Source organism: Callorhinus ursinus, unplaced genomic scaffold (genome assembly GCF_003265705.2).
Source record: "Callorhinus ursinus isolate GAN/ISIS: 27379988/994484 unplaced genomic scaffold, GSC_fseal_2.0 scaffold39, whole genome shotgun sequence".
Classification (NCBI taxonomy): Eukaryota; Metazoa; Chordata; class Mammalia; order Carnivora; family Otariidae; genus Callorhinus; species Callorhinus ursinus.
This window is the reverse complement of record NW_027397101.1, coordinates 19,425,481-19,440,784: the sequence shown is the minus strand read 5'-3', so window position 1 is coordinate 19,440,784 and position 15,304 is coordinate 19,425,481. Positions and strand designations below refer to the sequence as shown.

Below are 15,304 nucleotides of genomic sequence, written 5' to 3'. Positions count from 1 at the left end.
CATATATTGCAGGATGGTCAGTTTCTCAAAAAGGATTATAAACAATCAACTCATCGAGAATTTGTTGTCAACCAATCTGAATGTAGTATATGTGCTCGATCTTAAAACACGCTATTATCAGTAAATACGTCAGAAAGTAGTTTTCACACTTCCAGTGACTACTAAAGTTAAGTGGGCAGAGGCTAAATGTAGGACAAATTGCTTTATCACTACTTTACTGACAAGTGATATGAAACACTTCCCATCCTTCAAAGGAAAAAATTAGACGTGACAATTACCTACAAAACATGCCAAATGCCCTTTATGTTTTCATTTTCTGTACATAAAACAAACTCTTCGTTTTTATTTTGTAAAAGTGCTGTACTGGCCAATTTAGAAACAGTATTTCTCTACAGAACAGACCAATGTGTATCATCAACATTGCCCTAAAGGATCCATCTCAAAAGATGAGAGGGTAGTAGATTTTCTGTACTCATTCAGTCCTTTGCCCTCTGTTGATACTGTTAACAAGGGAGCCACTTACGACTAACCAAGATCTGAACACCTGTTCAGAGCAATTGAACTGAGACCGCCAATTCATTCAGATAAGCTGCAGAACAAACTGATGGATAGTAAAGATTTTCAAATTGCATACTAGGTTGAAGTAGTTTTCAGAGAGTTAACTATATATGTAAATTTCCTATTTCTCTTGTCTTTCAATTAAAACTTAAATACTGTTTGAGTTACAAACTTTGTAATACCATTATTTTATTTATTTAATTTTTTCAATCATATGGATATGCACTATTTTTGCATTAAGTTATCTACTTTTATTAAGCTACTCTATTGATAGTGAAAATGTACATAGTCTGCATGGAGCACTGGGTGTTATACGCAAACAATGAATCATGGAACACTACATCTAAAACTAATGATGTAATATATGGTGATTAACATAACATAATAAAATAAAATAAAAAAAGAAAATGTACATAGTAATTCATAATCACCTACATTATGAATTCTGCAAATGATAGGAAAATCTATAGTTATTGCTAGCATATTTATCTGTTTTCATTTATTATATTATCTATTTAAAAATTCACAATAAAGATTTGAATACCAAATAATATCTTTAAAATCAAACAAAAGCCATTAAAACACCTATATGATGCTACTCCATTCCATTTAATATTTAGGGAAATGCCTTTATGAGCTATGCAACTCACATGCCACTGCCTTCTTCCCACTGTTTTAATTGCTCTTTTACTGCTCTGTAGTTGGTCTGTAACATCTGTAGCCTTTCCTTGCGTTTTTCATGGGCATCTCTTAGCTCATCATTTTCTTGGCTCTGTAGAACACAAAAAAGCAAGTACATACGTTTAAAGACAGTATTAGTATAATGCTGCAAATAAAAGGTTACTCATCTAAATATGAAATTTGAAAGAAAATAGGAAATATAAACTAATTTGTAATACTTATTTAAGCAGAAGAAAAGGATTCTTAAAGTCACAAAATAGGTTTGCTTGGTAAATTCAACCCATTTACTTCATTTTTAAGCTGCTAGTAATTTCAAAATTAGTTTCATTCCTTTCCCTGTTGTCAATTAGTACACATACAAATATTTATGAGCCAATTTTACAGAATTTCTTCTCTTTCCACAAAAGGATTTGTCCATACATAACACATTTTGTTATTTTGTTAATTATAATTACATATGTAATTAGTGTAAAAACACTAATCATAGTAAGATCAATGCTTCTACCCATGGGTTCACGATTAGTTTAATATAAAGCAAAAGGATTACGCAGGAGGAAAAAATCAGTTTGGACCTATGTCTGAAGTAGCAGAGTTTAACCTTCTGGGTTGTACTATACAGAATTGAAATGTGAGAGCTGGGCTTTGTATTCTTGAAGAGGTCATAAAAACATTACTAGGTTAGACAAAGTCAACAACTTCTACATGTTCTAAATAGAGTACATGAAATACGTCTTCATTTTTAGATATACCCACAAAATGAACTTATAAAGGCCAAATTTTCAGTTCTTAGGGGATGTATTTATATATTACTTATACACTGTGTTTCTCAAAGTAAAGTAAGTAACTTCTTGAGTATTTTTAGCCATTGTGAATTTCAAATTTGTTTTTTAAACCTTTATATTTCTATATGAAGGAACTTGTATACTTATTTAGTGGAGGCAACAGGTAGGTACTCTGTAATATTATAGTGAGGTGACATGAATAGGCTCATGGCAGTTAGAAAAATCTGAATTCTATTCTTGGAGCTTTTTCATGTTAGCAGCATAATCTTAAGAACACCACTTAAATTAATTCAATTTTTTCTTTTGTAAATGTGGAAAAGAGCATAGAGATTTAAATTATGATGACTAGATTAAATGAGCGAATATACAGGTAAAGCCCCTGGTACTGTGCTTGCCCTATCGAGGCACAAAGCAAAAGTTGTAACATAATACAGAGTTTGTATTATTTTACTGCAATTCTACCTGTCTCAACAATATGGATATTTTGTCATTTTACTTTGAATATAGGCCTAGTAGAATAACTTCAATAAATCTCTTAAGCAGTTATTAGGAAGTATTTGAGTCCTGTTCACCAAGCTGTCTGTATGCCATCTGGAAATGGAAGTGCATGATGAAAAAGCATGGGAATGGCATCACTTGAAAGGGACAATCAGAGTAAATGTTATCCTGAAGAGTTTTAGAAGATATACAGATCACAGACACTACAAACTTGCTAAAGAGTAGCATGGTTTAATACCACGGTTAAAAAATCAGGATAGTGAATTGAATTTTGTTCACTTCAATTAAAGAACCATATATTAAGAGCCTATTACATGCAGAGTGTTAAGTACTGATAAGAGTTCAAGCCTTGCTGCTGAAAGTTAGTAAATTTTATCTTGACATAGCTACTTAAATTCAGCATGTACCAGTTTCTCCATCTTCAAAATAAAAGCTGTTTATATCTCTCTTCTTCTAAGACCAATGAATGATTTAACCTTGACCTTGAGTTTTCCCTACTGTTGTTAAAAATCCAAATATAACCTCACTTCTTTAAACAATAAGCTTTCTAATCCTAAACATATGAAATAATTTAAATTAACCAAATAGAAAAGTAATTAATAATGTTCTTACCTTCTCATAAATGAACATAAGTTCATTATGTTTATTAGGATTCCTTAAGAACTAATAAGATTTATTAGGATTTTAAACAGGATATATTACAAATTATTAATAATCTAATTATGAGAAATGTATAGGTACTAGAAAAGATTTGTGTCAAAACACAATTTTCAAATAAACATAGTTAAGTGCTTTGTTAAATTCTAATAACTTTCTCTAATTATTCATCATTGAATCAAATTCCTTCCCCATAAACTCTTAGTTTACAATGAATTTCTTTAAAATTATTAATACAAATGCAGTGTTTTGGAATCATTAAAAGTCTGTGTTAAGAGTCCCTAGTAAAAAGAAAAAAAAAAAAAAAGAGTCCCTAGAAACTGAGTAAATAGAACCTAAAAAATTGCCAAAAGTAAAAACTAATAAAATGGGATATCCAGATTTTTTTCTGTTGCCTTTCACAAAAATTCTGTTAAATCACTGGAACCAATTGAGTTTCTTGTTAGTACTGTCATTATTTTAGCATTTTTCAGTACTGCTTCAGCTACCATTAATCATTGAATTTATACCCAAGGTTTTCCTTAGATCTCAAATAGAAATCAACTTAGCTTATGCTATTAAACCAAAGATTAAGACTCAATAAAAATTTCCTGAGTCCTATACGTCACTCACAATGTGCCAGGCTCTGTACTAGGCACAGTACTTAACCAAAGCACTCAAAGCACCTCTGCTTCCTAAAACTTCAGTGTAATAAATATATTTATATTAGCAAATAGTTTTGATTTTGCTATAGTAATTGAAATAGGTGGTCCCTCCATTAGGTAGTGATTATAGCTAAGCAGTTTTATAGATGAGCTTTCTGATTTAATTTTACATGCTTCACAATTTACTGTGCCTAATGCTAGAGTGTTTACATATTTCTTATAAAATTACTAAGATCTAAACTATTAAAAATGAAAGTAAACTAGAGATTATTTGACAAATCAATTTGATAGACATAATTTATAATAATTATTTTTAAATGTCCTTTCCGAATGCTATTATCAAATTGTAATACGTGGGTTAAATTAGTCTCAGAGACTATTGTTCTTTGGCTTACTTCAGAAATAGACAAAATTTTATAGAAATGTAAATATAAGATAGATAATATATGTCCAAAGAGAAACATTTTTCCTTATTCTAGTGCAAGAACAGATTTAGCAGAAGTCTTCAGGCATCTCAAAAGAAATGTTTAATGTGTAAAAAGAATAATCAGAAAATTTTTCATAATATTCTAACAAATATAAGTTAGCCATAGTGTGGATTATGATTCTTTAAGTCCCATATAATAGCCTAAGTCAAAACAGTAGTACTTCATTTGGGAAATACTACATACCCAAAAATCTTACAACAAAATCAGAAGTAAAAACCTAAAGACACATTTAATATCACTAATAACTACATTTGCCCAAGAAGATACACACAAAAATATCACAAGGGCAGTCACTGAATTAGGTCCATTTATTAAATCATTCAATAAAACATTTACTGACTACCTTCCCTATATTTTGCAATTAAACTAGTTAAACTAGAGGCTCTAATTTCTGTATACAAACAAATCTGAATGACTAAAACACTAGAAAATAGAAAGGCTGTATCATCTGACTTGCCTCAATGATACTTGCAAGTCCATTTATGAGTTCATAAGAACAAAAATGATTCTTGGTCTAATCTACTACACTTTGGTCAAAGGCTCCTTGACAGGCAGAGGCAAACTAAGAGCATGAGTCCTGTTAATAAAACAGTGGCTCAATCTTCACAGAATGATAGCAAAGTTTTTAAAAAGTTAAAATAAAATTTTATTAAATACCAAGGATCCCATGGATGTTTAATTTCAGCAGAGTATATAAAGCTGAATGTATGAAGAATGCATATTAGACACTGAAAAGACATATAAACTGTATTCAAAGGACATATTGACGTTACTAAATAGTATAGAAAAGAGCTAACAGAACTAAGTTGTCAAATGCATTAAAGTTCATAAAGCAGAGATTCATGGCATTAGTGATCCCAAGGACAGTAAGGATTTCATAAAGCTCTGATGCACTGATTTCCAAATTATACTTTATAAATTGTTAGTCCACTATACTTATGAAGTTAGGATTTGGAAATGGGTGGGATTTTTAGAATAATAGTTTTCATCTCTTCTATTACTACTGGCCATCCATCTTGAAAACGTACAACTATTTACAAAAGTAAGCTAAGCAAGGTAATGTATTAATATTTTTACAAAATTCATTACTAGTATTAGAATAATGTGCATTACTTACTGCTGATATAATAAAGACTATCATCTCAATATATCAGTGTGTGCCTACATATATTCCATGGTGGAGGTTATCTGGTGAAGCTTATTTGTCCCTCTCTCCCATCAGTCCCCCTTGGTTGATCAACTTGGGACCGAAAGCTATCTACTGTGCCATGGAGCATGTGTTTAGTGTGTGTTTTCAACAGTGACTTCCATGGAACAGAAGTCTTTGGGAAATGTTAATGGGTATGATATAATCAAGTAAATCTGGGAAATAAGGTATCTATACCTTGCTATAGATTCACAACACACATGGATATCTTAACAGCTCACAAAAAAAATGAAAGATTTTAATCCACTGCCTATAATTGAGCAGAGAACATTTTTCTCTGCCATTTTCCCATTAGCTTCCGGCAGAGCAGTGTTCAATATAATACCAATATGGGAAAAGCAGTGACAAAAATTCCACATGTATTAATGGGTTATGGTCTACAAAAGGAGCACCATGATCAACAAATGCCTATTAAAAACCATAAGAAACTGTTAGGGGTTGAAATGAATCCCCTCCAAAAAGGTAGGTTGGAATCCTAACCTCCACTACCCCAAAATGTGATTGTATTTGGTAAGAAGGTCTTTATAGAAGTAATGAAGTTAAAAAGAAGTCATTAGGGTGGGTCTTAATCTAGTTGATTGGTGTCTTTTTATTTTTTTTAAAGATTTTATTTATTTATTTGACAGAGAGATAGAGTACGCACAAGTAGGCAGACTGGCAGGCAGAGGGTGAAGGAGAAGCAGGCTCCCCGCTGAGCACAGAGCACCATGTGGGGCTTGATCCCAGGACCGGGACCGTGACCTGAGCCTAAGGCGGATGCTTGACTGAGCCACCCAGGCGCTTGACTGGTGTCTTTTTAAAAAGGAGAAATTTAGACATAGAGAGAGAGACATACCCACACAGAGGAAAGATGAAGTGAAGTATGAAGACACAGGGAGAATGCCATCTATAAGCCAAGCAACACCTGAAACTACTGGAAACTACAAGAGAGAAACAGAACAGATTCTCCCTCACAGGTTTCAGAAGGAACTAATCCTGTTGAAATCTTGAGTTTGGAACTTTCTAGCCTCCAGAACTTTGAATAATAAATTTCTGTTCCTCCAAGCCAGCCAGTTTGTCATGGAGGCCCTAGGAAACTAATAAAGATACATCATTAATTCCTTTCTTATGTTATATTCTCATGCACTTGAGTAATAGTAATATTATACCCTAATTAAGGGAAATACTGGATGAAGTTTTCTATCTTTACTAAATATGACAGGTATACTTACTAAAGTGAGGCCATAAACTAAAAAATATCCTGGACCCATCACTCTCTTTGGAATTGCTTTTACTTCATAGGTTTTGTTTACTCACTTCATCTCATAAATGCTCTTGATAGTGTTTTTTTCATTCAACTATTTTGCTCCTTTAAAATAAGAAATCCTTTCCTACTAAATGATAAGACACAATGAAAAAAATTTGCTTGCATTTTCCCCCTTATCTTGTAAATCTGTGAAAGAAAACATACTTTTGAAATTCATATTATCATCAACTGATATGAAAAAGGAATACAGAAAAAGTATAAATGAAAAAGAAACTGTGTGAAGACAGAATTTTACTCTGAAAATAAGTTTGAGGCCTCATCTAAAAGAGCAATTAGGAGAAAGGAATAAGTTAGTATGATGCTTCTGGGACTCTTTCTGAAATTAGAAATTCAAAAGGTTGAAGAGGATAGATCTGAAAATGTCTGAACTGCTCTACTCTCTCCTGCCAAAAACAAGGGACTGTCAAAGACTCAGAGTTTGGGGACAAATAAGTGGAGATCTGTTACTATTGAATGGGGATATGTAATAGTTAATTTTATGTGTAAGTTGACTGATCATTATTCCTGGGTGTATCTGTGAGTGTGTTTCTGTAGAAAATGAACATCTGAATCAGACTGAATAAAGCATATTGCCCTTCCTCACGTGACAGGCTTCATTCAGTTCACTGCATAAAAGGCTGCATAAGAAAGACATTGTTGGTCTTGTCCCTTTGGACTCAGATTGAGATTGGGACTAGAATTTACACCATCAGCTTCCTGGTTTTCAGGCCTTTGGACCCATACTGAAACTATCCCACTGGCTCTCATGATCTCCAGTTTCACAGCAGAGATGCTGGACTTCTCAGATTCTGTAATTGCATGACCCAATTCCTTATAGTAAATCGATCAATCTCTGTCTCTCTTTCTCTCCCTCTCCGGATAGATATATGGACATAGATATAGATATTTTTCAGAATAACAATGTCTCATTACGGAAGACTAAAGGGTTATATCCTACTGGCTCTGTTTCTCTGAAGAAACCAGATTAATACAGGATGTGAATTTCAAGAATTATGCAAAAGGAAGAAGATGATAAACTGGCTTACCAAATATGCTCTTAATATCCTGTGGGTACTCCCATGTTTATGTTAAGATACTAGATTCCAATTGCTCATGCAGTATCTTGTTAACTAGGGTCTTGAATGATAGACAGTTATCTTGTCTCTTGTTGTACAAGTGACTTGTTTGGCTAACTGCATTGCTTAGTAAGTTGTTACTGAGTAAACCAATGAATGAGCAAATAACTCCAGGTGTGGGGTGCCTGGCTGGTTCAGTCAGAAGAGCATGCAGCTCTTAATCTCAGGGTATTACCCCAAACATGAGTTTGGGCCCCACAATGGGTGTAGAGATTACTAAAAAAAAAAAAAAATTAACTAAAAAAAAAATGACTGCAGGTGTATACATTTCAAGTAGGCTAAATGTTAGCAAGCCAATGTCATCTGATCATTTTATTTTTGGTAGATGATAGATGATAATCAATCTCTGTCTCTCTGTCAATCAACAGACAATAATTTTCCTTCCTTTAAGAACTATCACTCTGACTGCATAAATATAAATTAACTGGATGTTTAGTGAAAAGGTAGAAAAAATATTAATTGTAGCTTAGATTCCTCTAAACCATATCTTGTTCTACAGCACACAAAATCCAAATCAAACCTTTTTCTCCCTAAGAGTAATCTATATGACAAAGAATCTGAGCTTTATTGGATTCTAATCATGTGTAAAACATTGGTCTTGTTATAAAATGTCTTAAAACTATTTGAGATTCAATTAAATGGCTAAATCTCAAATAGCACAGGCCTTTGGGTAGTTATGAATAAAGAATGATAAGTTTAGCCATATTAAATTCAGAAAAAATAAAACCCTCAATACAGTCAAATGGAAAAAATAATGTACTTGCCATTTTGTCTGTGTAACTTTTCTATAAAGGACAGTTGCAAGTGACTTGAGCTAGGTGAGTATCATTTTTAATCACTTTTCTTTTTATATGTTTATCATGTATAAAGAACTATGAGAAATGCTCTACTTGCTGTAGTTCTATTTTTTTGTCTCTGAAAAACTGTAAGAAATTTATTCCCAATATTAAGCCAAAGTATTCCCAAACAATTTTAAAGTAGTGAATAAATATTTACATTCGAGCAGCAAATTTTTTGTTATTTTATGATCCTCAGAAATCTGAAAAACAAGACGAACCAATGATACATTTTTATACATGTAATTAAATTCAGGAAAAATAAATGATAAGCAGTGATTTGTGAAGTGAATGTTTACTTTGGTATATCTTTATCTTTGCAAGGTTATTACTAAAGAAATGACTTAATGTTCACCTTTAGCTGGAGTGCCTTCTCTAAGTTTTCAATCTTTCTTTCAGCTTTCCTCAGATTCCTCAGCTCTTCTGAGTCTCTGAAAGAGCTCTTTGGGGACAAAGACCTTGAACGTTTCACAGGTGGTTCCTCGAGAATAAAACAAGGACATGGTTGAACTAGTTGGAACACTGGATTATGAAAGACATGCAAAATTAAAGAACAAGTAATTTTGAATACTAATAATGAATTATAAAAAAAATCCTGCATGGAATACCAGAGAAATAACAAGCGGAATTACCACAGTGCTACCGCTAAAGGTTTCTCTGTGACTCGTTAATGAGAATATTCATTTACATTTACATTGTTTCTTTCAGAATAATGATGTCCCATTAGGGAAGACTAAAGGGTTATAGACTCAGAAATGCAAGAAACCTCATTACAAAGGAGGGGATAGAGGCTGGTCTAATTGCTCTATAAGGGTCCAAGGTTACACTTGATAGGACAACCAGAAACAAGAGGGAAAGGATTTTTTTCCCTTTGAAATAGTTTAACACACTGTGAAGTTGAAGGAACAATATGCTTGAGGAATATAAATACAACAGACAGTAGATCTTCTACCATAATGACCATATGGTCATTAACTATAATGTGGCTAACTAGAGACAAGAATGTGTGTTTATATTATGTACAGCTTCATATACCAATCTGGAGAAGGAATATGTGAAAGCAACTATTAAGCTGGGCAACATATTGTTCATACTTACTGCATGTCCTTACGAAAAAGAAAGAAAATTTCATTCCAAATATCCCTCTCATTTTCTTGACTTTTGTTAAAAGCAACGAAACATCAAAGCACTACATTTTTTAACTGCAGCAATGTAGCAAGTAACCAAATTAGGTCCTATATATAATGTATCTCAATTTCAGGAATGTTTTCTTTCATTTAAATAAAGCTCAATACTCTGAAACTACTCCAAAATGGCAAGAAATGTATAATGCAGTTATGTTTAAATAAATAAATACATATATAAAGCTCATTCTTCTGAAAATTACTGATAATATTAGAGGGAGTAAATAAGACTATAATAGAAACGGGTCTATTTTTAAATACTTCCTAGACTAAGATAGTTCTACTCATAGGAAAAAAATGGAAAGAACTAAAAACAATTATCTTGAAAAATATAGTTTTCTGCTTATAAAATCATTATTTTCTACTGCTGAAGTAACAAGTGTGAGAAAAACATCTGAAGTTCCTCACTTTTCTATTTATCTAGAGATAACATATTTACAATGTTACATAATAACATATTGACAAAATGATATTATAAGATGTTTATTTTAGTCAGTGTTGACAAAAACTGTTGCAGCATAACAGGATTATATACTATGGTATATATACTGTAATACAAATATTACAAAAAGGAAAAGCTAGACATTAATAAATGAAAAACATGCTATGGAAAATTTGCTTATTTTTCTCTATTGCTATACCTTTAAATCTGAAATTATATAATTGCATAAATTAATGTTAAATTCCACTTTATAGTTTATATCCACATGGGTAATATTTTAAATATCATATCTGAATGAAATAGAAACATTAAGACATATTTTTCTTTTAACAACTACTATTACTTTAAAATGATTTTTTACTTAGATTAACTTATCTATAGATTAGATATATGAGATACGTAGCCAAACTTTTAAAAATTTTTTAAATTCATTTAATTAACATATAGTGAATTATTAGTTTCAGAGGTAGAGTTCAGTGATTCATCAGTCTTATATAACACCCAGTTTAGCAAAACGTTTTAACATAATAATGTTAACTTACTCCAAAACAGCTATACTACTACTAATCTATTTAATTAAATTAGGAATACATTATTTAGTCTTTAAAACAATTTTTTTTAAAAATTTTATTTATTTGTTTGAGAGAGAGAGAGAGAGCGCACGAGAAAGTGTAAGAGCAGGGGGAGGGAGAAGCAGGCTCCCTGCTGAGCAGGGAGCCAGACACGGAGCTCCATCCCAGGACCCCAGGATCATGACCTAAGCTGACTGCAGACGGATTAACCGACTGTGCCACCCAGGAGCCCCACACAACAATTTTTTGTCAAGCATTTGGCACATAAATGTTCTTTTAAAGCTTCCAGGAAAAAAAAAAAGCTCCCAGAAATATAAGCAGAGAGGTAAAGGCTCTTTGTTTTTAAACTTCATCACTGGCCTTGCCAGCTTCACCCAGACAAATTCACAAAATGACAAAATGTCCCTACCTTATGTTTTCTTTCAGTACTTGTCCAGAAGCATTTCTCTGAGGAACCCTTGTTGGTAGATTTGCTCTCTGACAGTTTTTCATTTGCTATATTTAATTTCCCCTGTAAATACTCAATTTCAGACTTCTGTGAGACCATTAAAGTTTCTAAGCTTGATAAAGATGGCCGTTGAGATACCTATTTAAAAAAAGTATACGTGCAAATATATATGCATGTTTGTATATTATTTCTATATGTGCAAATACTTATATATGATATTATTACATTATATAAATAAGTATTCAGAGAAGGAAAATTGCATTTCAATAATAAACTGTAAACTAGCATTAGCTAAACTCCCATCATCCTAATACAATGGCATTTTTCAATAAAAGAACCAAGAGTTTATATAAATATTTTCATAAATAATATTGTCATACAGAATTACAGGAGAAAAACATTACAGCATGGTTGCATAAAACATACCACTCATCTATAAATTAATTATTTCAAAAATATGATTATACACAGATGTATTTCATAATGAAATACTCAATCTACCATTTGATCACAAAGAGTCATATAATACCACTGAATATAAACTTGGGAAAAGGAAACTAACAGCACTTTAAGTCTAATTATCTTCCAATGTATCATAATTTAATAACTCACAAAACTCTGATACTTTTAATGTCAATACAGTCCACTGTATTCTCTTTTGAAATTACATGTCAGATAATCTGCTAATGGTAAGCACCACATTATAGCGACAAAAAAAAAATCACAAAAAAATTAAGCATGTAGGATACCTTCAAGAAATGTTAGTTCGCAAAAACCAGCATTCTGTGAAATTCTACTACCATCTTAACCGAATATTTTTGAGGCCATTAAAATCTATGCATATATCGTATTTAAATTAACCACTCCACTTACAAAAAACAAAAACACTAAATCATAGTGAAAACAAAGCAGCAAAGAGAGTCAAAAGTCAAAATTATAATTTTGGATATAGAAGCACTAGCCCTGAAAATAGTTTCATTTAAAATGTGGAAAACCCTACCTGTCCTATGTGATATTCCTAAGGGATATCAGAAGAAATATATATGTTTAATTTTTCTGAACCAACAATGGAAAATATTACCCTTTTCTGGTTTGAACTTTTTCCTTTTTTTCTTTTAGGAAATAGGTAAAATTGTCCTAATTCTAACTTCTAGTTATTATGAGACAGGTCATCTTTGATTTATTTATATTATTATTATACTTTCATCTATTTAAATCATTTGATTTGTTTTCCAACCTTCATCCTATTATATTGCTAAATATTTTCCTCAGTATTGTTTATACTGTACCCTTACCACACTTACCATACATTAAATACTTACTTCATTACCTTTCTTTAAATATCAAATTAAAATACTTCAAGCACTTTTATTCCAAACTCTAAACGATTTTGCCCTATTCTTTCCTCCCACTTTTAATCACCATATGACCATTATTTATTTCATTTTTTCTTCCTATCATGTAAGCAAATTTATGATGTTTCTTTCCTTTGACTGGGCCACTAATCTGAACAGTTTTCAAAAGCCACCTGCTCTTATTCAGGTTCCTTTAAATAAAATTATTAAGAATATATTAATATTCCACCATTTACCAAAGAAATTTAAAATAAGTTGTTCAAGGTCAAACAAAAATGTAGAATAAAACAGAAATAACCTAACTTTAGTTTTATTGGTATATCCAATAAGCAGTCCCATATTCTTTAAATGAGTTTAAATAAGTGAATTTTCTAAGTCATCACTGGATTATAATGTAGTAGATAAGAATGTAAAAAATAGTAATATTCAATCAAGGAGCTGTAATGATAAATAAGTCAAATAATGTGAAGACATTAAAAATGCTCCAACTGTGGATACTGTCATCATCTGAGTAAGGATTCTACATTTAGGGAGCAGTCCTTTAAAATTCTTCAACAAACAATAACAGAACTTCAAAAATAAAATACTATGAAAGCACTAATTAACTCAAATTCACATAGGCGCAGGGAAGATAAGTAAATAAAATGGGTTGTGTTTAGTATATTTTAAAATCACAGCTTTGGAATTCATTCAACAGAGACACTTTGTAGACATATTACACATGTACTAGATTATTTATATCCACAATAAAACTTACACATGCTCCCAGTGTTTTTAAAATCTGATCTTCTCCCTCTCTTGCCTTTTATCACTTTTGCAGGAGATATAGGCACAAGAAGTATTTCATACTTCTCTTAATATGACCATGTTTAAAAGCATAGGTAAAATGAAATGTCAAGTGACACTCAGCCTCACCTAAGGGCATAAGAGGGTTTTTGCGACAGGAGCTACTCAAGATCCAGTCAACTGTTTTCCTAGGTGAATGAATGTGGCCCACCACCGCTAGAGTGACTGACTTTTCAAAAGTAAGGAATTAGGGTTTCTAAGGGAAATCTCCTGATTTTAAAATGTTGGCCAGACTCCGTTTATGACTTCTGTATTTTGAGAACCTGGTTGTGGGAGTATAAACTGTTACAAATTTTCTAGGGAAATTTTGAAATATGTATCAAAGCACATAAAAATGTATCAAGCCTTTGGCTTAGCATTCTAGTCATGCTGAAGGTTGATACAGAAAGATATCCATGATAAACTGTTAAATTAGAAAAGCAGGTTACCAAAGAATATACTGTATAGAAACAGATTTTGCCAAACATGCATAGGAAAAACAATAACAACAACAAGCCCTAAAATGTTTTAGTGTCATTTCTCAGTGGAAAAATCATATGTGAATCATTTTCTTCATATTTATTTGAATTTCCTTACATTTTACAATGAACACGTCACTAAATATTTTTCAAAATGTAATTTTTTTCTTCAAATAAAAGGAATAAAAGTTGATTATAAAATGTTCAGATTATATAGGAGAAATATAGATGAAAGTCTTTTCATAATCTCATCCCTTATAGTTTGCTAGTGATAACTTTGGGTTACATTTACCCAGACTTTAAAAAGGAAAGGAAAACCACTATAATTCTGCCCTTCAATCTTCCTTTCAAAATTAATAGACTTAAATTTTTAGAACAGTTTTATACTTACAGAAAATCTAAGCAGATGCTGTAGAGTCCTATACCTCCCACCCCCACCCATTCAGGTTACCCTATTATCAACATCTAAAATTAATATGGTACATTTGTTATAAGTAATGAACCAATATTCATACATTATTTTTAACTAAAGTTCATAATGTATTCAAATCTCCAAAGTTTTTATGTAATGTCCTTTTTCTGTTCCAGGATCCCATCCACAATACCACATTACATTTACTTATCATGCCTGAAACTCTTGGCTCTGACAGTTTCTCAGACTTTACTTACTTTTGGTAACATTGATAGTTTTGATGAGTAAATGATAATCAGGTGCACTGCAGGATGCCTCTCTATTGGGATTTGTCTGAGTTTTTCTCATGATTAGACTGGGGTTATGAGTTTGGGGGAGGAAGATCACAGAAGCAAAGTGCCATTTTCATTATATCAAGGGTACATAGTATCAACGTGGTTTAACTCTTGACATTGACCTAGATCACCTGGATAAAGTAGTGTTTGTCAGGTCACTCCACTGTCCATACTATACTCAATGTGCTTTGTAAGCTATGTATAACATATATGAGAAAAATGTATATCTTTACTTGTCATTATCCTTTCAAGTGCTGCTTTGAAGGTTTAGCATAATCAAGACAACCAGTACGCCTGTCTGGGGAAGTTCATTTTATCTATTGCCCTTAAAACCCTAGAATCTTTGAAAACTTTAATTTTCTTACTAAGAATTATTAGTATCCCATCAATAATTTTCTCCTCTAATATCAAAAATCATTATTCACCTTTATAGTTTACAGTCTTAAAAGACAATGAAGTACCGGTATGGTGCTAGACCAT

The 15,304-nt window shown here is 31.9% G+C and overlaps 1 protein-coding gene across 7 annotated transcripts in view; it reads right to left on the bottom strand.

Annotated features, from left to right (window-relative positions):
• Window positions 1-15,304, bottom strand: part of CNTLN (centlein) — a 294,410-nt gene that overhangs the window by 112,705 nt on the left and 166,401 nt on the right. For all 7 annotated transcript variants that reach the window (XM_073880839.1, XM_073880843.1, XM_073880842.1 and 4 more), the window contains exons 9-11: window positions 11,380-11,556; window positions 9,128-9,253; window positions 1,209-1,330 (exon numbers count right to left, since the gene is read on the bottom strand). In XM_073880839.1, the coding sequence (XP_073736940.1) occupies window positions 1,209-1,330; window positions 9,128-9,253; window positions 11,380-11,556 (425 nt within the window). The remainder of the gene's footprint in view (window positions 1-1,208; window positions 1,331-9,127; window positions 9,254-11,379; window positions 11,557-15,304) is intronic.